The following is a 24,989-nucleotide window of genomic DNA, read 5'->3' as shown; positions in this document are numbered from 1 at the left end:
CACACACGCACACACACACACACACGCACACACACACACACACACACACACACGCAGGGGAAGGTCTCTCTCAGCCTGAACCTCAGATGTTCTGCAGTCCCCTGTTGCATATCAGCGTTGAAGAGGTTTTAAAGTGATAAAAGCAGCTAATATTTAATCAATTATTTTGCACAGAACGGAAATACGGGGGGTGGGTTATTGATTTTTTTGGAAACATGTGCTGTGTGTGTGTGTGTGTGTGTGTGTGTGTGTGTGTGTTATGCCCAGGGTTCTCACAATCTCGTGCAGATTCAAATTAAAAGCTCAGGCCGTCCACGTCCTGTTGACCTTTGACCTCCTGTCCCCCCTCAGGGCAGCTACCCGGTGTGGGATGACTTCATCAGCAAGGCCAGCAAACTGCAGTCACAGCTCAGGTAACACACACACACACACACACACACCTCAACTTTCACAATAACATTTTAAGATTTTTATTTTAAATGACGTCATGAAGACGAGGTCGTCTCATCTTCATCTTCACCCGCAGACTTCATTTGCATTTGGCCTTTTTTTCCGCGGTCCTCATCAGAGAAGCCCGTCCTCAGGTCAGCGAAGGTCATCAGAGGTCGCCGGGGGTGACAGCGAACGCCGCCGGTCGTTGCCATGGATACGATGGACTTTTTACTTTTGCTCAGATGACCCTTCCGGGTTAAACGCTGCCTCTGCTGAGGTTCAGGTCCACCGTGGACGGATCTGGTCCAACGGCTGTACTCTGTGTTTGTACATGAGAATAAATTAGAAGGAAATAGAAAACGAACGAGGGCTTTTCTGCAAGAAGAAGTAAAAGACAGGGAAAAAAGGAAAAAAGTCGTCTGCGGCGGCAACCGCTGCACCGCGGGGGCGTCCGACGGGCAGGAGGACAAAGTGTAAGAGACTAAAATAAAAGCTCAACGTCAACTGAACTCAGAAGGAACCTGGAGATGCTTTGCCTTGAAGAATCATCTGGTTTGCTGAGGTTCGAACCCTGGATGGAGGTTCCAACCCCTCGCACAGAACTGGAGGGGTTAAAGTTCATAAAATCACTTGAGTTATCAGAAACAAAAATGAATAAAATATCAGGCTCGCTCGCAAGTAAATAAATATACCGTATTTGCCGCACCATAAGGCGCTGGATTATAAGGCGCACCTTCAATGAATGGCCTGTATTTAAAAAAAAGATCATTTATAAGGCGCACCATTGAAGGAAGGAAAAGAATCAGCGTAGAAAGGAGCTTTTCTACAAGTCCAGAACCCCGTTCCCGTCTCGCCGGAGGAACAGGAAGAAGAAGATGAGCTCCTCTCCTGTCCATGGACCACAGGTGACGCAGAGATTTGACAGCCAGCGTTTAATTGTTAATTAAAGACAGAATGTGAATAAAAAAAGACCGATAAACAATATTTTCCCAGTATTGAAAATGAAACCGAAGCGGGAGCGTTTTTATTTTACAGGATAAAATCATGGATGTGTGGACAGAAGTCCCTCCCGACACCTTTCACAGGTCAAACTGAGGTCAACAAGGTTTACAAAAATACAACGAACCACAGAAACCTTTGACATCTTTAACAAGAACAAACACAAGCAGGAACGGAACCTTCCCTCGCCGGCTGGAGGCGGAGCTTAATGGTCCGGCTGTCAATCCACCAACCAGTCACCCTCTCATGAACACCCGTGTGTGATTTAGTCTTCAGTCTATCCCGTGACTGTCTTTGGACTCTGGGAGGAAGACGGAGAACCTGGGGAGAACCCAGGAGGAGAACCTGGAGAACTCACAGAACACCATGTCTTTCAATGGAAGTCCTGAGAAAGATGGACCTCTGAAAATGTATCGTCCTCCTTGTGAAGGTCCGGGGAGATCTGGGGCTTTTTCCGCTCTTTGCATTGGTTCATTTCTAACCTTCTCAGGAATGAGGTGCAAATTAGCCGATGGATTACGGATTATAAATATTAATCGCGAGGACGGATCCCTCGTTTCCTGCCCATTTGGAGTTTTGACGTTTCCAATCTCCTCGCATTTGTGAAGAACAATAAAATGAGGTTACAGAATAACAAAGCTGATGGGAGCCTGACGGAAAGCTAACAGTAGTCGTGGCTTTGAGGAACCCCTGCGGGTTCAAGCGGGTCTGGATCTGGATCTTCTTGAATCAGCGAGGACTTTCCTCTCTGGAACTTGCGCCGCTCCTCGGTGGTCAGGACGCGCTCATCTGGTTACCCCGGCGACCAAAGTCCGTGGCGTCCCCTCAGGGGGAGGCGGGCGGCGGCGAGTCGTCGTCCGACGCGTCGTGGGACTCGTCGGCCGGCGGCGGCGGCGGCGGCGGCTGCCGGTCGACGTCAGGGGCGACATCGGACTCGGACGCAGAAGGAAGCCTCACTGGGAGCGGAAACAGGAGATGTCAATTGTGTGGAAATCAAGAAGCAGAGTTTTGAAACAACAACTCGTTCCCTCCCGTGCCGGGTGAACGGTGGCGCCGGGAGATCTACGGCGCCACCTGAGACTCGGGAACTAGTTGAGGGGAGGGAACTAGTTGAGGGGAGGGAACTAGCTGATCAGACCGTGAGTGGGGAGGGACTTGGCTCGCTGGAGGTCGTCCTCCCCGGCGGCGGGAGGGCCGGACGAGCTCTTCAGAGACGACCACCGCCGGCCGCCGCCGTCGGCCGCTGGTCCCGAAGGGTCAAAGGCATCGACGTCTCCGGGAACGTCTGCCGGAGGACGACACGCGGATTCAGGAACTCAAACTACACTTGGAGTCAGGATTCGGAGTTGGTCGGTGTCTCCAAGTGCGTCTACGAAACAGGTGAAACTACTTCCTGCCGTACAGGAAGTACTGGTGAGCGCAGCTACTGACCGTCCACAGCCGGGTCGGCTGCGTCCGCCTGGCTGCAGCCGCTCTCCGGCTCCGACGGCAGCCTTCTCAGGCGAGGGGCGGGAAGCGGCGCTCTGGGGGAGGCGGCGGCGGCGGCGTCCTCCGGCGAATCATCTAGGACACCAAGTGGACGGTGAGAAGGAGACGGGTTTCTCCAGATGTTCCTCCCGGTTCCTCCCTGCCTACCCGGGACGCCGGGGCTGCCGGGACTGGAGGCGCCGCTGGTGCTGGCGGTACCGCTAGTAGCGCCGGGAGTGCAGGCGGAGCCGGAGGGTCCCGACACCCGTTTGCCGAGGGGAGGCGGGGGAGGCCTGGGGCCGGCGCCGGGGGCTTTGGACCGAGGAACCGGCTCCGGCCTGGACTCGTCTCCGTCCGGCAGGAGAGGGAGGTCGGACGGCGAGCCGGCGGGCGGCCGGGGAAGGAAACGCCCGGCCAACTCACCGGCGTCTTCCTCCTCCCTGGTGGACGACTCCAGCTGGAAGAGAGTCACCCGCTTCAGATTCTCCCGCGGGGAAATCCCCCTTCTTCTCGTCCCTCTATCTGGATTCCGATTGGCCGGCGGACCCACCTTGAGCGCCGCCCTCCTCTCCTGCCGGGCCTTCATCTCGGCCAGCAGGTCCAGGCCCATCACAGGGACGCCCATGTGTGGAGGGAAGGGAAGGTTCTCCTTCCTGTCCTCCGGCTCCTCCTCCGCCGGCTCGCCGCCGCCGCCGCCGTCCGTCTCGGGGTCGTCCCGGGCCGGAGGCGGGGGCGACTCCGGGGGAGGCTCCGCCTCCGGCGCCGGGCTCCTCGGACCCGCCGTCGGTGAGGCTTCCTCCTCCGTTACCATGGCGACAGAGGGGGCGGGGGAGACGGGGGCGCCGCCTTGGCTCTTCTCCGAGCGGGACGCCCGGGACTTGATGAGGTTGAAGAAGCCGCTCTTCCTGGACTCCCGCTTCTTCTCGGATCCTTCCTGCGAGCCCGAGGACGGAACCCTGGCGGCGGGACGCCTGGACACGCCGTGAGCACGCCGTCAGCACGCCGTCACCGAGCGCGGATCACATTATTCGGCGGAGTCTCACTTGAAGCTGATCTTGACGACTTTCTTGGAGAAGAACTCCTCCAGACCCTCGTCCAGCTTCCCCATGAGGCCGTTCTGCTCCGGCTCCCGGGCCGCCGAGCTCCACTCCGGCTGGAAGGGAACGACGCCATGACACGTCTCCTTTCGGGGGCGACGGCGGACACGAAGCGCCACCTACGGATCTGCGGCTGGGTTTGGTCCTCTTCTTGGGTTTGGGTCTGAACTTGGTCCGGTGCTCCAGCGTCCGGAGCTGGACGGCGGGGAGCTCCGAGGGAGGCGGCGGGTCGTCCGACGGCCGCGAGGGAGGCGGAGCCGGCGGCGGGTCCTCCACGTGGATGGGGACCTCCTCCAGAGCTTTGTCCAGGTCAAACTCCATCTCTGACAGAGAGCAGAAGTTCGGGCCCGGCGTCCGCAGGAGGAAACACCGCTCCGACAGGAGGAAACGCGACTCACCGAACGCCACGGAGACGGGGCGCAGCATCCGGACCAGGATGCTCTTCCTCTTGGACTTGGGGGTCATCTGGGTTGAGGGAAGACAACCATCACTCTGGTGACGGCTGTGTGTGTGTGCGTGTGTGTGTGCGTGTGTGTGTGAGGTCCCACCATGCAGGTGTCCATGTCCTCCAGCTGGTGTTTCCGCTCCTGATCCCGGCTCTCGGGCCGCAGCTCCGTCTCGTCCAGGACCTCCGCCTCCGTCTGAGGCTCGTGGCGAAGCAGCGGTTGGCTCTTCCTGATCAGATGTTCGGCCTGGAGAGGAGATGGAACGGTGAGGGAACGTCGAGGGAACGTCGAGGGAACGACGGCGAGGGCGAGGAAACCCACCAGGGTGTGCTGGGATCCGGACAGCGACTCCAGGATCTCGTCCACGATGCGGTCCGACAGGAAGGACGCCATGTTGAGCTTGACTTCGCTGCGGCCCGGAAACACAAACGCTGAGATCGAGTCAAAGACTTACTGAACTCCGGCCGTTTCAAGTTTTTTTTGAAAAGAAAATCAAGTTGCTAAGAGATGAAATCAGAAAGAAAGTCAATTTTCTGTTTCATCTGTTGATGTATTTTGATTTGTTGCTATTTTCTAACCGTCTCTCTATTTGTATTAACTGACTCTTATCGCCGTTTCGCTGCCGCGATGAAAGACTTCCCCGGACGGCGAGTGGATCTGGCACCTGATCTTGTTGACGATGTCGACGCCCGACTGCTCCAGCAGGGTGGCGCTGACGAAGCCGCGCGGCACCGCCATCTTCCCGGCGCCGGCGGCCAGCAGCTCCTGGCGGAGGCCGCTCCTCCTCATGGCGTGCGGACACAGGCCCTCGGCGGCGTCCACCATGGACACCAGCAGGGTCTGGGCGGGAGCCCGGGGTTAAATCCCGTCCGGATCTCCGGATCCTTCCGGCGGCGGCTCCTACCTGCAGCTGCTCCTCCATCACCCGGGCCACCTCGCCCGCCATGGACTCCAGTTTGTCCTGGATGGCGCCCACGCAGGGCCCCCGCGGGCCGCCGCTGCGCAGGTGGTACAGGTTGGGCAGGAGCTGCGGGGCGCGTGAATCGAACAAATCCACGAAATAAAACAAAATAGCCCGAAAATTCAGTCGAAAGGTGAGCGCGTCGCACCGTCTTGGAGTTGCGGGCGTCCTTCATCAGGTTCTCCGCCGCCCTCATGTCCTCCTGGACGGCGCCGGCCTCGCTGAAGCGCAGGGAGTTCAGGTGATCCTGGACCTTCACGCACATCGTGTCCATCATCTGCGGGGGCACGGAGGGGGTCAAAGGTCAGAGTCGAGCGCGGCGCCGCGCGACGAGGCGACCGGGCCTGCCTGCTGCGTGGTGGTGGTGACGATGCCCTGCTGCAGCCGGTACGCCTGCTCCTGCAGGTACTTCCTGGTCTCGTGGTTCCTCAGCAGGTACTGCTCCATCTGCAGGGCGGAACAACAGACTCTTACACTCCTTCTTCTTGCAGATGGAAAGTCTACCGTCCATCTAAAGCGCGCTCGTCCTTGCGCCTGCACTCACATGTCTTCCTGCGCGGCTCACCTTCGTATCTAGAATCACATCTGTTTCCTGTCAGCACGTTTTTTTTTTAAGTTGTGTTGTTTCTACATGTTTCTACACCGGGACGATGAACGTTTTGGTTCCACGTCGTGGATGACGAGGCGGCGGCGAAACCAGAAGGTCGAGGAACGACGTTTCAAAAAAAAACACCGGGATTAAAAATAAGTTTGTAAATCTATCAGGGAAGTTGATGGGAGGTGTTTTTCGAAATTGCGCTCTTTTCTTTTGTCCCTTCGTATTCCCACCCGTGGATCGGAGGACACACACACACCTTCAGCAGGGCGTCCTCCGTCTTCTCGGGGTTGGCCTTCAGCGCCTGGGCGGCGTCCACGATGGGCACCGGCATGAAGCGGATGGTGTAGTTCCTTCAAGGGGGAGAAAAACGCAACTTGGCAGGAAATAGAAACCACCGGCGACCCGAGCCTCGCCTCGCCTCGCCTCGCCGGGACTCTTACTCACTTTTCCAGAGCGGCGGCGACATCCTGCAGCCCCTGAGGGCTGACGTTGTTCTTGTCCCACACCAGTGTCCTACCAACACACACACACCCAGGAGAAGAATGGCTTTTACACATGCAAAGAATGACAGAATTCACGATTCCTGTGCATCGTGTATTTGCAAGTCGCTTTGGATAAAAGCGTCTGCCAAATGCAATGTAATGTAATGTAATGAAACAAGCTGTTTTACTGGGAACACACATTTGTAAGGCCACCCCGGGTCGGACGTGGCGTCCTCACACACACACGGACACACACAACAGGAAGTTTTCGGGTTCGCCGTCCACCTGAGCTTGGTGTTGATCTGCAGGGCTTTGGCCAGCATCTTGGCGCCCATGTCCCCCATGGCGTTCCCGCTGATGTCCAGCTTGGTGAGGGAGGTGTTGCTGCCCAGGGCGTTGAGGACGATGGACAGGTCGGCCTTGAGGCGCGAGTCGGCCAGGGACAGCGAGGTCAGCGGCTGCGGAGACCCGTCCGGGCGTTAACGCCAAACCCGAGCTGAGCTACCGGCGAGCGCGAAGGTTCCGGAGAAGACCGACTCACGGAGTCCTCCTCTTGGATCATGTGGACCAGGTTGTCCAGAACCGCCGCCACGTTCCTGCGGATTTCCGGGGCGATAAATGAAAACGGGGCGGCGCCGATCGACGGCCTCCGCGCGCGGCGAGACCACCCACTTGGACTTGATGTTGTTGAAGTTCTTGCCCAGGGACAGGTGCCTGATGGAGCGGTTCTTGGCCAGCCACACCAGCAGGGTGGTCAGGTCCGTGTCCAGACCTGGGCGGGGCAGAGGACGGGTGACGCGTCGGTCCGCCAGAAGCGGGAAAATACGGGCGCAAGGTTCCCCACCGTTGTCCGAGATGTCCAGGCTGGAGACGTTGGGGATCTCGGCCACGCAGCCCTCCAGGATCTGGGAGCCTCCGGAGCGAAGCTGCAACGGACACGGCCACACGGTTGCTTTTGAGCGGCGGCGGCGGCGGCGGAGCTGTGGAGGCGGCGAGGAGCGGCGGCTTCACCTCGCAGCAGCTGAGGTCCAGGGACACGTCGCTGAGGTTGGGGTTGCAGCCCAGGCCCAGCAGCAGAGCCCTGCGGACGGACAGCACACGCCTCAGAACCTCCTCGTGTCTACCGGAGGTCCCAGAAGAGGTGGTGTCTTACTTGAGGGCCTCCAGCGGGAGCCGCGTCCCCGACAGGCTGACCCAGCTCAGGGACTGGGCGCAGCTGAAGAACTGCTTGAAGGTCTGCGGGATCTCTTTGCACTTCCTGGGACGGAAACGTCGGGGTGAGAACATCTTCTTCTAGGACATCAAACTCAAACACGGATGTCAAATTGTGCTCCGGACCTGTGGGAGTAGACGGTCTTGGACATGTTAAGGACGGTCAGGTGCTTCAGAGAACCTTTCAGCAGAGACGCCGAAACCTGGGGGACAAAGACGAAGGTCACGGCTGGACGTCGGAGCTTCTTCACAAGGCCGAGCTCCACGAAGGGCTGTGGATTCATCCACAACATAAAGAGCCACAAATGCCACTGAACATCGCAGGGAACTTTTCGGGGTTTTACTGGAGCGGGAGGTTCTGGTCTGATGGGACCAACTCAATATCACCGAGTCCTGATTCCGTCTGGCGGAGAACTTCGGTGAAGGTTCTGGAGTTCATCGACTGGTCTCGGTGCTTCATCATCTGGTGGAAATCCTCTTGCCTTGGCGACTGAGTTTCTTCACTTGAAAACGTTTCACCGAGAGGCTAGAAAGTCAAGTCCGGCTGCCAAGACGAGAAGATTTCCACAAGGTTTCCCCAGAACCTGGAAGACTGAGAACCTCCAGATACTTCAGCATCTTCTGCTCATCCTCCAGTAACACTTGCAGGGTGGAGGTCCTTCCCTTCTCCCTCGCTAGCTAGCTAGCTAGCTAGCTAGCTATCATTTACTTCATACATTTTTAATTAATTGACAATAATTTGGAAAAAAAATTCTATATTCTTTAGCATGAAAGTGTTTTTTTTGTAAATTCTTCTAAAAAACAAAAATGATTTTGACCACGGCTTCACTAATAAAAGGTTGAAAGGTCCATGTGGAATGTGTGTGTGTGTGTGTGTGTGTGTGTGTGTGTGTTCCCTCCACCTGCTCCAGAGAGCAGTCAGTACTTGACAGGTCCAGGGTTTCCAAACAGTTGGAGTGACTCAGAAAGTTCTGCAGATTCTGGGAAGGACAAACAAAAAGAAGCGCTGAAGGAAAAAAATGTTTTTTTAAATCTGCACACGCTGTCAGATAATATATCAAAACATGGAGTTTTTATTTCCTTTTTTGGCACAAATGCTCAAAATCCTGGTGCTGCTCCTGCACCTCAGCACTCATCAAACCCTACAATATCTACCTCAGCATAACTTTTGTTTTCTGTGACAAATGATCTTTTTTTTTGTACTTTTGCACCGTGGGTGTGAACATCTGGCTGGATTGACGGTCAAGTTGACTTTTTTTTTTTTAAAAAAGGGACAATTTACTGAGCTTTGTGCTAAACTGTTCACCAAAAACCCTTTAATGCCATCAACTATCAGCCTGTATCTGCGTGCATGTTAGACTTCAAACCTCATCGTTTCATGTCGCCGTCACTTTATTGCTAATTTGCACTTTATTTAGTTCATTTCATGAAGTTGGATTGTGAGAAACATCTCCGCTCCTGTGCACGTCCAGTCCATGCAGACATCCACAAAGCTGACTCTTATTGAGCAGAAACTACTCGCCTTAGTTTGGACCTTTTCTATAAGTGTATTAATTTTCAGGTAAGCGGACCGGCGGGCGTCACGCGGCTCTTAGCGACCGTTCCGTTCCGTACCGTCAGGTCGTCTCCTCGGAGCGAGTTCCCCGACAGGTCCAGGTGCGTCAGGGTGGCGGCGATGGCCGGGTTGGCGCTCAGAGCCTGGCAGAGGCTGCTCACGCCTGCGGGGGAACAGATGGTCGAAACTCCACGCGTGTTTTCTGCGGCGTTTTGTTTGTGTGTTCTACCTTTGGGTGACATGGAGGTCCTGGACAGGTTCAGCTGCTTCAGGCCCATCGGGAGCTTGGCGAGCTGGGCGCTCAGAGCAGACACACCTGAGAGTGTCACACACACACACACACACACACACACACACACACACACACACTGGCTACTGTTAATGTCTCCATTGTTCAGTTCACTCCTTGGTATCTTTTAGCTTTGTGAGCCGGATCTGCCCTTAAACTTAAATTAATCCTTTAACTTAAAACGATTTTAAGTTAAGGGATTTTCAGGTTTACAATTAAACAAACACATAAATTGTAAAATTAAAGTCCGACCACCGCTATTATTTTCTCTTTGTGTAAAAGCACTACTTTTGAAATCCTGCCGTTCCTGTTTGTTGCATTTAAGCTGAATCCAAGACCCAGGTGAGACAAAAGCAAAGAAAAACAAAATAAATGAAACTATTTCTCTTATTCCTGGAGAGTTGGGATGCGTCAGTGTGTCCGCTAGAGGGCGGCAGACCAAAGATGAGCACGATGTGGATCCTTAAAATGAATTTAAAGCCTAAAAATGATTTCATTTCCCCTCCTGGGACACGGAGATGTGAGACTCGGTGACTCGACGGGAAGGAAAGATTTGAATCCTTCTTAAGGAAAGAGAGAAACTCAACCAGCATCGGACAAATAGCAGATTAATGTCTAACAACTGCAGGACAAACCAGGTGTGTGTGTGTGTGTGTGTGTGTGTGTGTGGGTGTTACCTTTGTCCTCCAGTGAGTTGTTGCTCAGGTTGAGAGTGTGAAGCGTGGAGGCGGGGTTGTGTGAGAGCGCCACCGCCAGCTTCTGGGCAAAGTCACTGACAAGGGACAGGGGTCAAAGGTCAGCGGCGGCAGGTGACCCTCAGGTGTGTGTGTGTGTGTGTGTGTGTGTTTGACCGCTGACCTTCTGAGTCCGGTGTTGTCCAGCACCAGCTCCTCCAGCCGGCTGGACCGAGACACCACCCTGAGGATCTGGTCACACACATCTGTGGGCTGCACACACACACACACATTTCCAGCTCATTCCACCCAGTCAGAGTTTAACTGATATTGGCTGGAGGAGAAGGTCAAAGGTCAAGGTTTGCACTGAAGGACAGGCTTTGGTTTAGTTTCTTCCATGAGAAGGAGGTGGTTACCAGCTTGTAGTCCTTGGCCAGCAGCTTGGTGAACCACTGGTTGTATTCCAGGGCCGCGATGATGGGAACCAGGTCCCTGCAGGACACACACACACACACACACACACTGGATCGTCAACACACACCTGGAAATCCGTTGAACATTCAGCATGAATTTTCCCCAGGATATTTTTTTTTGTCATTCGGTTTGCTCTATTAATCGTTCTTTAGCATATTTTTTGCAGTACTTGATTATTTGTTTTGTGATGAAAAACCCATATTCTAGCCTAAGACAGAAAACGTAGTAAAATGAAACTAAAATTCATGTTATACATTTTCAACCAGGGTCTGGCAGGTCCAGCTTCAGCTCTCAGATGTTTGTAAAAGCCACGGAAGTGATCGGAACACCTGATTCCCATTATTTGGTTGGTTGAGCCAATACTTTATCTGTGAATACTATATATTTATACTGTGATCGCGTCTCTACTTTCAGGAAATTCACTTTTCAGTCTTGGAACGGAATTCCCGTGAAAAGTGAGCGTCCACTGTTTACTAACTTACTTCCTAAACAAAACTTGACCTTAAAACACAAACAAATATTGAAAAAAAAAATGATCAAGAACATCCGAAAAAAGATGTTTCTGTCGTTGGAAACGGCTGAACAATGACGACGTGTTTGAACGTCTTTACAAAAGGAAACTTTTGTCAGAACGTAGTTTTTTATCACTGCTTACTAAGACACTTTATAGTTTCACTGAGACACTTTATAGTTTATTTTTATTCCTAATTCTGCCTTTCTTTTATTATTTATTACTGTTATATTTTCTGTAACTCTGGCACTGCAATTTCCTTCGGGATTAATAAAATTGTTCTTATCTTATTCTTACCTGTTCTCCAGGTGGATGAAGTCCTGCAGGTTGAGCTCCCGTGTGTCCTGAGTCAGATAGATGGTGTCCACGTCCTGACACACACACACACACAAGGTCAAAAATGAACAAACACACCGGCCGTGTGTTTCCACACTAAAAACATGACAGAGACGGAGGAAGGTGCGGTGGGAGAACGCTGGAGGACCAACGGAGGAGGGTGGGGAAGAAGAAGAAGGCACCTGCATGTCAGCGAGGACATAAAGGCACCCAGAAGGTGAGTGTTAGAACGGCACCGACCCATTGGACCTCCTCCCGGTAGGGCAGGCCCAGGTGGTCGCACACACACCGGTACTGGTGGGAGAAGCCGCCTGCAGCCAATCACACCACAGCGTTAGCGCGCGACGGCGACCTCGGACACCGGAGGAACGGCAAGTCCGAATCACGCCTGGGTTTCTCTTAGGAAAGCGGGGTTTTACCGCAGGGTCCGAGGTCGGCGGAGCCCCGCTCGTCCCAGGTGGCCTGCAGGGCGGCGCTCCTCTCCGCCGGCGTCAGGCTCAGCTTCCTCATCACCTTCCTTCCTTGCAGACAGAGGGAGGAAACAAGAGGTTGGCGTGGAATATTATTCCCGGAGCCCGGGAGAGAACGCGGTCCGAAAAAAAGTCCGAAAAAAAAAATCCGATGTTTTTAATTCTGCTTCCTGTGCAGACAGGAAGAGGAAAGGCTCGGAGCCGCGCACGCCCTCCTCCGCCCCACGCGCTGGTTTAACAACGTGAAAACGGCGAAGAAAGGGAAAATAAAAGGGTTTTTCATAACAGTACACGACAATTTTTCCTTTATTATTTTTTTTTTATTTTATTTTATTTATTTTATTTATTTTTATTTATTTTTTATTTTTCCTATTGTGCACTCCTTACCTCACTTGTTACGAAGACACTTTATAGTTTTATCACTTGTTTACTAAGACACTTTATAGTTTCACTGAGACACTTTATAGTTTATTTTATTTCTAATTCTGCCTTTTCTTTTTATTATTTATTACTGTTATATTTTCTGTAACTCTGGCACAACAATTTCCTTCGGGATTAATAAAGTTGTTCTTTCTTGTCTTATCTTATCTTATCTTGTCTGCACTCTACGTGCACGAGTGTGTGTGCTCCCTGACGCGCTGCACACGCCACATGCTCGGATACCGAATTAAAGTTCTCGTTCAAATGAAATAAACTATAAATCCTTGACGACGGGGCAAAGATGGCGGCAGAGACGGGCGCTTTATATTGGGTGTTGTGTCCTTAACTTAATGCTGCAACGTGTCGCTAAATGTAACTTTGCTCCACTTTAAGTCTGAGCTCCATTTCTGGCCGGATGTGACGACGCTCTCCGTCAACATATCTCACCTACCGTACTTTCCGGACTATAAGTCGCGGTTTTTTTCATAGTTTGGTGGGGGGTGCGACTTATACTCTGGAGCGACTTATGTGTGAAATCTTTAACACATTATTACCGGTACCGGTATATCATTTCACATGTTATTTTCACACTGAACCACAAGAGGGCGCTATAGGCCTGTGATAATCATTTCAACATTAGCGAAGAGCTTAACAAAAAACGGCACCGAAAGAAGTGACACCGAAGATGAAGATTTCATGGGATTTTAGTTAGCGGGTATTTGGAGTGACACGGATGGTTTGGGTAAACTTCTTATCATGTTATTTATGCTATAGTTATCGGAATAACTGTCAGTATGTTATATTAACATACCACGCACTTTCTCAGTTGTGTCATGTAATGTAAGCATATTGTTCAGCCTGTTGTTGCCTCTATTCTATTTTTATTTTAAATTGTTCGTCATTAAAATTTTAAATGACACGTCTGTTCTTGTTGTATTTTATTAAATAAATCCCCCCCTCAAAATGCGACTTATACTCCAGTGCGACTTATGTATGTTTTTTTCATTCTTTATCATGCATTTTTGGCTGGTGCGACGTATAGTCCGAAAAATACGGTACAACATCTTCTCCATCTCCATCTGCACTAGCTAGCTAGCTAGCAGCGGTGCGTCCCGCTGTCTTTTAAACGCCACCTGGGCTCCGATCACAAAGCAAAACACCCACCGAGCGACGGCTCGGACTCGGAAAGCTCCGAAGCCGAAGCTCTCGTCAGACAAAGTTCCACCGGATTAAAGGAGTCAAACCAGCGGAGGGGAAGCGACGGCCTCCAGAACCTACGTGGGCGACCCGGCGGGGCAGATGCGGTGCAGGCAGCTGCCGATGTGCCCGATGACCTCGTCCACCTCGTCCACGGAGCCCAGGCGGAGGCTCCAGGGGCCGCGCTCGCTCTCCAGCACCAGCTGCAGGGGGAGACACACACACACACACACACACACGGCGGCGGACGGTTGATGATTAATCCTTACAAAGTCCAGAGAGGCAGAGAGCAGCTATTGTTGAACTCATTTATTTATGATCCGCTATCTTAAAGATGCAATATAACTTAGGGTCATATTTATCAGGCTTTTTTTCCAGCAACTACATCCTCCTCCTCCTTCTTCTTCGGGCTTCTCCCTCCATGGGTCTCCACAGAGGATCCACCTTCTCCATGGAACCCTCTCCTCTCAAACCAACTACCTTCATATCTTCTCTCACTGCGTCAATACATCTTGTCTCAGGTCTTCCTCTGGACCTCCAATCCCAGCATCCGTCTACCAATACATTCACTGTTATGACCCAACCATCTCAGTCTGGCTTCTCTGACCTTCTCTCCAGAACATCTAACATGTGCCGTTCCTCTGATAGACTCATTCCTGATCCTCTCCATCCTGGTCGCTCCCAAAGAGAACCTCAACATCTTCATCTCTGCAACCTCCTGTCTTTTGGTCATTGTCAGTGTTTGTAGATCATCTCACCAGCGTCTCCTCCACCTTTCCTTTCTATCTAACTGATGTTCTTCCATCTCTTGGTACCCCTGACACTTTTCTCCACCCATTGAACCCGTCTCTCCACGCTCTCCTCCACGCTCTCCTACACTCTGGACTGTTGACGCCTCCTTGAAATCCTCCATCTTCTCGATCTCCACTAGAGTGTGTGTTTTTGCGGGGAGACGACCCGCAGACGTGGGCGGGGATAGAAAAGTCAGATTTCGACACGGCTCCTACCTGAGTGGGCTTGTTGCTGTGGATTCCCAGGAGGTCCAGGTAGCTGAAGGAGTGTTCCACCTTCAGGAGACACAGACACACCGCAGGTGATGCTTGGCCACATGTTGTTATGGGATTCCTTCACCCCGCTCACACACACACACACACACACACACACGCAGAAATCCCAGACTTCCCAGACATCTGGTAGGAAACTGGCAGCTGCAGCTTCGGTGGCAAAAAAAAAAAAAAAAAAGCGCTCAAGCAGACATTTCTTTAACTGCACATTTTAGTTTAGTTCAGATTAGCTGGAGACAAACACTTCTATCATTTCCTTGGAAAGGACTTAAACACACACACACACACACACACACACACACAGATATATTGAATGACCCCACCACCTCTCAGCACAGGCCTGCTGTCAGAGATGCAGGAAATTAGCCAGATGCTAGTGCTAAAAACAAAAAAACATACAGCGCAACTGGTGTGTTAAAGGACGTTAGCATGCTAACGTGTGGCTTCAGCAACACCTTCGTCCAAAACCAAAAGAGGAGGATCTTCTGGATGCAGATTTGAGTTTCCCGTCGCACACGCCATCTTATCGCCGCGGACGAAACCCCGAGGAGAGGAAAACACTCTCAGACGCGCGAGGAATGCGAAAACACCAGCTACAAACAAGTGTGCGAAGCAAATGTCGGGACACACAAACACACACAGAGGATCCAGGGAGGGTAAGTAAAAATAAAAGTTGACTCAACTCGCTGCCAAGAGACAGAGAGAGAGAGAGAGAGAAGAGAAATTAAAAAAAAGAAGTGAACATGATGGATGGAGGAGTGAGTGGAAAAGTGAAGAAGGAGGGAGCAGCAAGAACAGAGCGAAGGAGGGCAGTAAATATAATTTTGGTGTTTTATCTCGCTGCCAGTTATGGCAGGAAGGGGGGAGGAGGGGGGCTTTCCCTGCCAGCTGTTAAATTCCTCCATTGTCTTTTTTTTTCTCTCTCTCTTTCTGCGGCCTTGCTTTGCTTGGACACCGAGGAACAAACCGGCCTCTGTCTCGCTCCTGCACACACACACACACACACACACACACACACACACAGAAACTGCTGGAACAACAGTTGGGGTCGTGTGTGATTGCAGGTGAGGGGTCGCGGGGCGAGGAGATCCGGAGCCGACAGGTGCGTTTGGACGGTCGACTCGGATTCCTGCCTTTTCGAGGGAAACCGAGAGCAGGATGTGGGCATCCCGACGTCCAGGCTTTGTTGCCGTGGTAACCCAGCCCAGGGTCCCTCCGGTTTCCGGCTAATGTGGTTATTTATACCCGGCCCGAAACCCCGGTCGCAGAAAGTCTCGGAAGGGAAGGGAAGGGGGGCAAACCTGGGCTTTTGTTTTGAACTTTCTCAAACGCAGAGGAGGGAAGCTCTCGCCTCCGCTTCCCACGCGCTTTCATGAAGTGAAAGTTCTACGATGGACAAAAAGATCCTGGCAGGTCAGTCCCACGTCTCAAACCCGGCTTCCCGGTGGAAGGACCAAACACTCCGTTCCCTGCAACCCTGCAAAACTATCATCACCCTGCTGAGAGGAAGGAACGCTGCTCGTGATACTTTGTTATATAAACGCAGGGCGTGCCTAGAATTTGGACAATTCTGCATGGTCATTTATTTACTTTTATATATATACTGCTCAAAAAAATAAAGGGAACACTTGAACAACACAATGTAACTCCAAGTCCATCACACTTGTGTGAAATCATAGTGTCCACTCAGGAAGCAACACAGATTCATTTGGACTTGTTTTAAGGACATTACATCAAAGTTGGATCAGCCTGGAGTTTGTTTTTACACTTTCATTTGGAGTGCGATTCCTAATCCAGACCTCCATGGGTTGATACAATTGATTTCCATGGATCATTTTGGTGTGATTTTGTTGTCAGCACATTCAACTGTGTAAAGAGCAAAGTATGTCATAAGAATATTTCATTCATTTAGATCGAGGATGTGTTTTGTAAGTGTTCCCTTTATTTTTTTGAGCAGTGTATTTATATACGCACATGCACACAAACATATGTATATGTATATAAAAAATGTATGTTCACATTGTATGTGTATATACATATACATGTGTACATATATATACATACATACATACATTTATAAACACGTATACACATACATTTATACATAAACATACATACATATAATTCTCTTTTTTTTTTAATTTAATTTTCTATTTTTTTGTTTTATTCTTGATGCTGCTACCCATTTGCCCCTCGGGGATAAATGCAGTTTTTCCGATTCTGCCTGAGGCTTTCCGTTCAGGATGTGGAGGATCAAGAGGAGGGTCTTGAAAACAGCGTCCCTCAACAACAAGCACCTTCTAGGCCAGCTCTTCTTCTCCGGGACGTTTTCATCCATAAATATTTCACACACACGCCCCTTCCAAGTCTGGCCCTCCAGCTTGAACTCCCCCCCCCCTCTGTGTTTTCCTTTCCCACAGGCTGTTCCTCACAGCTGCATTGTGGGTAAAGAAATATCAGATGATGGAGGTGGGCGGGGGTTCTGCCACGCCGCTCGGAGATGGTGGAGATAAGAGGAAGTGGAAACGCCGAGCCGGCCGCCGTGAACGGGCGAAAGCGCGGCGTGAGGAAGAAAAGCGGAGCGCTAATGTTACGTTAAAATGAACACGAAGCCGTGCAACCATCTCACCGGCTTCTCGTCAGTCTCTACCCTAGAATCCTTCGACTTTTCTTATTTCGACACGAGAAGCTCCGCCCGTGGAGCCGTGAGGGACGTGCTAGGACCTGCGGCGGCCAGGAGGACGGAGAACACCTGAGGAACAAGAGTCGGCACGTCGGGCGGGAAACAAAGGAGATCCAGACACGGGAAGGGGCCTGGAGGGCGGGAGGAACCACACCAGAACCCTGGAGTCATCTCCTCACACACACACACACACACACACACACACACGGAGAAGACACGGGGTACCGACCTTGGAAGGGACGCGAGCCGTCAGCAGGAAGGCCCGATGTGAAGCCAGAGCCTGTGGACAGAAGACAAGAGGGCGGCTCAGTGAGACATCTAGAGGTCCATCATTACCACACCGAGGAAAAGCACTTCTGGACAAAACGGGGGTTCCGGAAGTTGTGGAAAACGTTATCGTCTAAACGAGATAAACGTCTGAGTCCGAGGACGGAGGAGCTCCACGTTTGTTGTTCAGAACACGTTAAGTAGCACGGGAGAGACGGGCACTAAGTCCATCTGTTGGCCTCCTACTGGAGATCAAAAACACCAATTCCATGGTGGACGGACATCAAGTTAGTCTCCTGGAATGGAGGTCCTGAAGGTCTTTGACCAGGCTTTCTTCTGCCAGTCTTCTTCTGTTAGTCCATGTGACTGAGTGAGCTCCAGAGAGCAGGTCCCCTGAGGACACGGCTCTGGCCTCCATGCGTCCACGCCGCTCTCCAACGTTTGTTTTCCAGGAGAAGGAGAAGCCGGCGGGGCCAGAGTCTCCCCGAGCCTTTTCCACTGGGCCAGACGGAGATATAAATCACCGTCCTCCACGTGTTCGACATCAGCAAAGCCGATGGCGGAGAGGAAGCCCCGTTCCAGGCGGTCTGGAGGGGAGCAGGTGGCTCGCAGATGCCAGGGTGACGGGACAGGTGGGCGAGTCCACGTGGACGATGGAGAACATCTGGCCCGAAGGGGGTTCCGGAGCCGCCGCGTTAGAAGGCAAGATCCTCTGAAACACTGAATTTTGAAGCTCCGCACGGTTAGGGTTAGAGGTTTAACACCTCCGGGGCTTCCAGACCCCGATCGGGGTTCGGGCCCGTTCGGGGCCCATCTGAGGGACCCGGACCCGGAGTGTGTTCTGCTCCTCAGCCTCTCCGGCCGACCTCGGCCTTCTATTCTGGATCCCAGCAAACCTGGCCGACGCACAAAACACTTCCAGAGCGCTTCGCCTCGTTTCACTAAATTACAGCACGGGTTTCTAATCTGACAATCTGCAGCTGTGGAATGCAGTGTGTGTGTGTGTGTGTGTGTGTGTGTGTGAGCGGCCTCCGGTCAAGTCCCGACAGGAGCTGCAGTCACATTCTGCAGGGTGGTGGTATGTTAGTGGGCGAAGGGAAGGAGAAGGGTTGAGAAAAAAATAAGAGGTAGGTGTGTGTGTGTGTGTGTGTGTGTGTGTGTGTAACCACTCCTGGGGTTGAACACCTCACGCTCCGACGCCAGGGATTTTTTTTCCCCTCGTCACCCTCCCTTGGGAGTTCAGCGAAGTGCATTAAAGTTGAGGTGACATCAGGATCTGAGAGCTCTCTAAGGTTCAGGTGGAAGGAATGGAGATGGGAATGAAGATGGCGCCCGCCGGCCGCTCAGGTATTTAACACACACACGAGGAAACGCCGCTGGAAGCACCGGGACATTCACTTCCTCCACAACTGCTTTAAAAAACTGATTTAGCCAGGATGTCTTTTTTTTCTTTTCTTCCCCGGTTTGGGAGGGAAATGCAGTCGGATCTTGACTCGGGAGTTCAAACGGCGCCGTGACTGAACTCGTAACTCAATTTGCTTATAAATCAAAATTTAATTTTCCAATTACAATGGATTGAAACGTCTTCTCCGGTTTTGTGGAGTGTTTTTAACTGAGAAAAATGTTCTTTATAAATTACAAATAATTTAGAATGATAATAAAAATAACGATACATGATAAAAGTGGTTTTATGAAGCACCTGGAAGATGGGATAAAGACGGCGAATTCAGCCTTCATGCTACGATGCTAAGCTAAATGTAATTTTGCGACACTTTACGTCTCCATGTGAAGCCGCCCCTCTTTCCGAAACCATCAAATCGTCCGATCGGCTTCCGACGCCTCGTGCGTCCACGTTCCCACCGAATGTCAACGCATCTCACCCACATCTACCTCTCCATCTCCACACACACACCTCGCTTGTGTATTCCCATGATTTTATCTGAGCTAGCAGCAATAACAAAACAATCCACTTTTTCTCTCTCCATCACCTGGATGCAGAGGTCGAGGTCGTTCTACTCACCAGAACTCTGTTCTCCACCTTGTCCCCTTTGACCTCCAGCTGGACTCGGCGCCGCAGGGTCAACTTAACGCCCCGGCCGACCGCCTCCCGCACGCTCTCTGCAACAGACAGTTTAAAACCCACTTAGATTACAAAGAAGTCCAACAAGAAGAGGCACGAAAGTTTAAATAAGCTTTTGAAGGGCGTTTAGAAGACGGTGAGAAGACGCTCCTTCGGGGAAAACACACCCACGACACGGTGAACCTGGGCTTTTAATTTGGCGTCCGCTTTCCAGAAAGACAAACATTTTATCTCCTTTAATTTTGTCCAGATGCTTTCTTGTTTTTTTGTTACTAAATTAGGGTTGGCGGGGAATTCTGGAGACGGAGGAGGAAAGAGGAGGAGAGGGCGTCCATATTAGCACCATCATATCCACATGATCACACGTTAGCGAGACAGAATATATGTGTGTGAATGAGAGGAACCCGGGTAAAACCACGAGGCTACAGGGAGAGGAGAGCAAGAGGTTGGAGGATTTCAAGTACGGAGGTTCAAGCAGGTTGGAATGGGTGGAGAAAAGTGTCAGGGTTCCGAAGAGATAGAAGGACATCAGCTAGATAGAAAGGAAAGGTGGAGGAGATGCTGGTGAGATGATCTAACAACAGCGACAATGACCAAAAGACAGCAGGCAGAGCTAGAGGTTGCAGAGATGAAGATGCTGAGGTTCTCTTTGGGAGTGACCAGGATGGAGAGGATCAGGAATGAGTCCATCAGAGGGACGACACATGGTAGATGTTTTGGAGAGAAGGTCAGAGAAGCCAGACTGAGATGGTTGGGTCATGGACAGAGGAGGGAGAGTCAATATATTGGTAGACGGATGCTGGAATTGGAGGTTTAGAGGAAGTCCAAAGGGAAGATCAATGGACGCCGTGAGAGCGTTGGTCTAACAGAACTCCAGGTACTCTTTCCAGGGACTTCAAAAACAACTAAACAACAGAATTGTTTTGCTTCAAGGTCTACTTTGGAGACTGCCGTGATTTATCCGTTATTTTGATAGCGGGCCGGTGTTCGGAGGGCTAAGTTTAGCCAAAAAGAAAACAAAAAGTTAGCAATGCTAATTTGCTAGCCCGGCAGTTTGGGGTGTTCTCACTGAGGAGCTCCTTGAGAACGTCCCCCTTCTTCTCCATGAAACCCCCGCGATGGGCTTTAAATCCTGACGGATGGGCCTCCTGACCAACCCAAGGACCTCACCTGAGGCCCTACACTTAGGACGAGCTAGAAGACCTCATCGGAGGACCCGATCCGTCCTCTTGAACCTCAGCGCGGGTCCAACAAACGGTCCATTCATCGGGTCCGAGCGAGGACAAGCGGCGCCGAGCCTGACGGAGCTGCCGGGCTGGACCTCGGCCAGGCACTGACACCCAGATGGTCGCGGCTGAGGACCACCTCTGTCTCCAACACACTGGACAGTGCGGGTCAAAGGTTCTGCTGGCTGGACTCACCAAACCAGAACCACAGAACGCAGCGTCCGGCTTTTCAGCTTCTTCTGGAACCACGTGGAGCGTTGGTCGAACAGAACACAGAACTCCAGGTACCCTTTCGAGGGACTTCAAAAACAACTAAACAACAGAATTATTTTAGACTATCATGAAGTTTTCCACTTCTCCTGTGTAGAAGTTGAAAATTAGTGACTCATCACTGCCATTTCAGGAGGAAGTTGGCCAAAAATCTGTTCAATTGTTTCCTACTTTCAGGAGAAAAGAAAGAAACGGCCAGAAATGACGCGTCTGATATGCAAATGATTCAAAGGAGGAAAAAAGAAATAGCGAAACCGAAAATGTATTTTAAATTGAATTAGTTCATATTACTTTCTTTTTTAAAAGCAAACATTGAGTCATAAAATGAAGACCAAAACGCATCTGAAAACTGTTTTCAAATGATCTGCACACTATGTATTATCTAAAGACTTTTAATATTATTATAACTGTAATATGCGATATGATTACTATTATTATTTTCCCTTCAGGGGTCACCAGAGCCAATCCACCTCCTCAAGCTAACACTATTGTAATTAGTAACAGTAATAACAATAATAATAATTTCAGAGCTTTTTCTGGGTTGTAGAGAATCCTGCACATCATCCTGAAAACTATTTTCAAAATACGGTTATTCCTCTTTGTTTTCCTCTCAAGGACCAAAAACAAAACAAAACAAAACAAAACAAAGCTTATAACACTTTCATTCTGTTGACATTATGGTCCATTTTCTTCATTTTTTTTGGCACCCAGAGCTGATAAAAATCTCACAATCCAGAAGGAATTTCGCAGGACACACCCCTCTACACACACACACACACACACACACACACACACACACACACACACACACACACACACACACACCTTCATCTCAGATAAGGAAGTCTCTCAGGTATCCTGCCTCCCCCTGAGGGCACGGATAGTCACAATACAAGCCAAAAGAGGACAAAAAAACCCTTTTCAGCCCTTTAACGGTCTCGGGAACAAACTTTAGAAACCCAAAAAGCGTACTAGAACCACGATTTGTATCTTAAGGGCTTATTTTATTTCATTTTACCACTCAAATGTCCCCCACGGATGGTTTGGGACTACAGGGACGCTTTGACTTCAAAAATGGCGCTTTTTCAATGTTCGGTTCCCGGATGTTATCGAACCGCAATGATCCGCGTCTGATATTAAAATGACTTCATACGCGTTAATATCAATTTTTTGGTCATAAAAAAAAAAAACAGTCAGGTGTGTTTGTTTTGGAGACTATTTTGGAGACCGCCGTGATTTATCCGTTATTTTGACAGCGGGCCGGTGTTCGAAGGGCGTTTAGCCAAAAAGTTAAGAAAAAAGTTAGCAATGCTACTTAGCTAGCCCGGGAGTTCGGGGTGTCTCACCGAGGAGCTCCTTCGGAACGTCCCCCTTCTTCTCCTCCGTCATTTCCCCCGCGGAGGCTCGTCCTGGGACCGGAGAGGTGGAGGGCGACCCCGGGAGAGGGTCCGCCGGCCGGCCGGTGCGGAGAGAACAGGAGGGGAGAGGAGGGGCTGGAACCCGGGGGAGTAGTCCCGGTACCGCCGCGTTACCTGTCCGACACCTCCGCGGGGCTCACCTACAGTCGCCGCCCGCGTCCCGGTGCGCTCATGCCGGCAGGAGCGGGCGTCGCTGCCGCGGTGGGTCGGAAGTCTGGAAGTCTGGAGGCTGGAGGTGCGGAGCGGGGAGTCGGCGTGTTTGACAACAAACCGCTGGGACTCCGACTCCCCCTCGGCACACTTGAACGGTCCCTCCTTTCCAGCGAGCCTTGAAGGGGCGGGGGGACTCACCGTCGGGACGCCGGGCCGCGGCGACACCCGGTGGCCGCCTGCGGTCACGACAACGACCCGTGGATTCTTGTCCGAATCTTCTTGTTTTGCTCCTGACAAGAAGGTTTGGACAAGATCCGGATGACTGAGAACCTCCACAGACATGTTCCTCCCCTGCGCTACCCAGTATTTAGGATCAATATTTGAGGGGAGCGGAAGTAGACCGAGATACGAGTTCATCCCGAGAGGGAGAGTTACGGATGCAATTTTCGATTGGAAAATGCTGGTAGAGAAGTTCAGAGGAGGTCAGAGGGAGGTGCAGTGTCCCTTTGTGGACAATAGAAAAACATTCAACACAGTGCTGAGAGAGGACCTGTGGTACTGTATGAGGAAGTCTGGAGTGACAGAGAAGTATGCTAGACTGGTGCAGGACATGTATGCAAGATGTGAGGCAGTGGTGAGGTGGGGGAAAATCTAGAGGTAGATCCTGTAGATAGATGACATTTCAAACCCTCACACAGGGACTGATAAAAGATTATCCTTATTAGTTTCAGTCAACAGAGACCCAGAGGATTATTTCATACATATTCCAAAGGAAGTCCTCCCGTCTCATAGGGTGGCATGATGTGTCAGCCCACACAAGTGACCCCTAAGACCCTCGCTCCCTCCTTCATTCAGGGGATCATTAATCCGACTTCTCCACATGTAAAAATATGTTCAAACTGATGGCCAATGTTAGTTGAATAACCCCTTTGTCAAAAAGTGAAACAACTCCAGAAAGTGAAAACAGTCTGGTTTCCATGACGAGACTCCTCGTCATTTACGAGATGGAACGCAGGCTGTCAGGCTGCTTCTTCTGACCACCTGATTCCCATCAGTTCATCAGATGCTGAGGTTCTGACACTTTAAAAGGAGCACAGTGGTCCTCAAGTGACTGAGAAACAGAAGTGTCTGTTTGGCTCCGAGTGGACTTGATCTTGACAAAGGTTGTGGGGCTTTAGAGCACAGCAATGGCCCCTGGTGTCAACATAAGGTGAGGTTTTGGTCACTTCATTGGAAACACAGACATTAACAGCAAGTCAGAACACATTCCTGTCAATTATGGGGAGCTTGCGCCCTTATGCTTAACACTTTTTCTTGTTTGCAGAGTGCTCTCACTCTGCCTGTTAGCTTTTGGATTCCATGTCAATGGTAAGTTTGGACAAGAGCCTCTATACGGTTGTGAAGCCTGTTCAATGGTAATTTGCGACACAAAATGCATGTATAGTTTTGCAACTAGCTACAACAATCCCTTTTGTCTTCCAGCTCTTGGCTACAGAAATCCAGTTTTAGTGCCTCTTAGACCTCGCATTGCTTGGGCTGAGGATTTTCCCTCTGACCACAAACCTGTGTGGGCTTCCAGCAGACCTATAGCTCGATCTGGACCTGGTCTAAGCCAAGCTTCCCCTGGTGATGACTCAACACCTCCTGTTGGCCATTACATTCCAGGAAGGGACACTTCAGGTCCGAGACCTGGCCATAGGCTTCGGCACAGAGTCAACGCCCAGCAACCCACTCGCCCGCCATATTCAGAGTCGGTCATCCAAAGCAAAGCTGGCATGTGGGACAACGCTCTGGCACAAAGCAGCCCCAACACTGCGAGCGGTGTGCGTCCTGAGCGCAGGGCAGCTCTGCGACGGAACCGGCCAAACCGATATCGGCAACAAGGGAGGAAGATTTAGTCTTCTGGTCCAAGAGTTGCTCCTGTACATTCAATCTTTGGTGGTGCAAGGACTTTAACTGATTTGGCTGCAAGTTGCTGACATGTTTTTGTGGTTGACCTCGACTGTGGCTTTCTAATAAAGTGTTAGTCATTTCAAGGTCTGACTTTACTTGAACTTCTAATAGCTTTGCCAGCAGGGGTGTCAAACTCCAAGGCACAGGGGGACAAAGTTCCAAACACACCTTAAGTCCTGGGCTGACCAGGATAAACATTATTGAAAACTAAAGGCTTTTGGAATATTGAAATATTATTTGGGAATAAATTTAAAT

General features: G+C 51.1%; 1 protein-coding gene across 5 annotated transcripts; it reads right to left on the bottom strand.

Annotated features, from left to right (window-relative positions):
- Positions 1–1,349: 1,349 nt before the first annotated feature.
- On the bottom strand, positions 1,350–22,922 carry carmil1 (capping protein regulator and myosin 1 linker 1). Of its 5 annotated transcripts, none has more exons than XM_086171740.1 (36): positions 22,557–22,922; positions 19,655–19,752; positions 17,597–17,647; positions 14,628–14,687; positions 13,702–13,823; positions 11,953–12,054; positions 11,716–11,844; positions 11,495–11,568; positions 10,629–10,704; positions 10,397–10,485; positions 10,216–10,310; positions 9,479–9,565; positions 9,309–9,412; positions 8,597–8,674; positions 7,821–7,897; positions 7,636–7,740; positions 7,494–7,563; positions 7,327–7,408; positions 7,155–7,254; positions 7,024–7,078; positions 6,768–6,940; positions 6,445–6,513; positions 6,257–6,350; positions 5,751–5,849; positions 5,551–5,679; positions 5,346–5,468; positions 5,106–5,281; positions 4,763–4,850; positions 4,544–4,687; positions 4,394–4,460; positions 4,119–4,318; positions 3,942–4,051; positions 3,449–3,869; positions 2,863–3,355; positions 2,570–2,716; positions 1,350–2,387 (listed from the first exon to the last, which is right to left on the bottom strand). In XM_086171740.1, exons 7-36 carry the CDS (start codon positions 11,719–11,721, stop codon positions 2,257–2,259), a joined length of 3,762 nt encoding a protein of 1,253 aa, XP_086027866.1. In that variant the 5' UTR covers positions 11,722–11,844; positions 11,953–12,054; positions 13,702–13,823; positions 14,628–14,687; positions 17,597–17,647; positions 19,655–19,752; positions 22,557–22,922; the 3' UTR covers positions 1,350–2,256. The 5 variants fall into 5 exon arrangements, with proteins under 5 accessions (XP_086027866.1, XP_086027864.1, XP_086027863.1 ...); XM_086171738.1 differs by having other exon boundaries at positions 2,863–2,994; positions 3,067–3,355; positions 7,155–7,408; positions 11,774–11,844; positions 11,953–12,050; XM_086171737.1 differs by having other exon boundaries at positions 11,774–11,844; positions 11,953–12,050.
- Between the last annotated feature and the right edge of the window lie 2,067 nt (positions 22,923–24,989).

The sequence above is a fragment of the Fistularia commersonii genome, chromosome 24 (genome assembly GCF_037954325.1).
Source record: "Fistularia commersonii isolate RoL2024-O1a breed Wild chromosome 24, RoL_Fcom_v1.0, whole genome shotgun sequence".
NCBI lineage: Eukaryota > Metazoa > Chordata > Actinopteri > Syngnathiformes > Fistulariidae > Fistularia > Fistularia commersonii.
Note: the sequence above shows the minus strand (reverse complement) of the source record. Positions and strands in the feature narration are given on the sequence as shown.

Excerpts from the sequence above, each read along its gene's own strand:
- carmil1 (XM_086171736.1), bottom strand. The coding sequence starts at position 22,599 with ATGACGGAGGAGAAGAAGGGGGACGTTCCGAAGGAGCTCCTCG. Across the intron at positions 7,564-7,635 it reads CTCCCGCTGGAGGCCCTCAA|GGCTCTGCTGCTGGGCCTGG; the intron begins GTAAGACACCAC and ends GTCCGTCCGCAG. Across the intron at positions 4,319-4,393 it reads CCCCGTCTCCGTGGCGTTCG|AGATGGAGTTTGACCTGGAC; the intron begins GTGAGTCGCGTT and ends GCTCTCTGTCAG.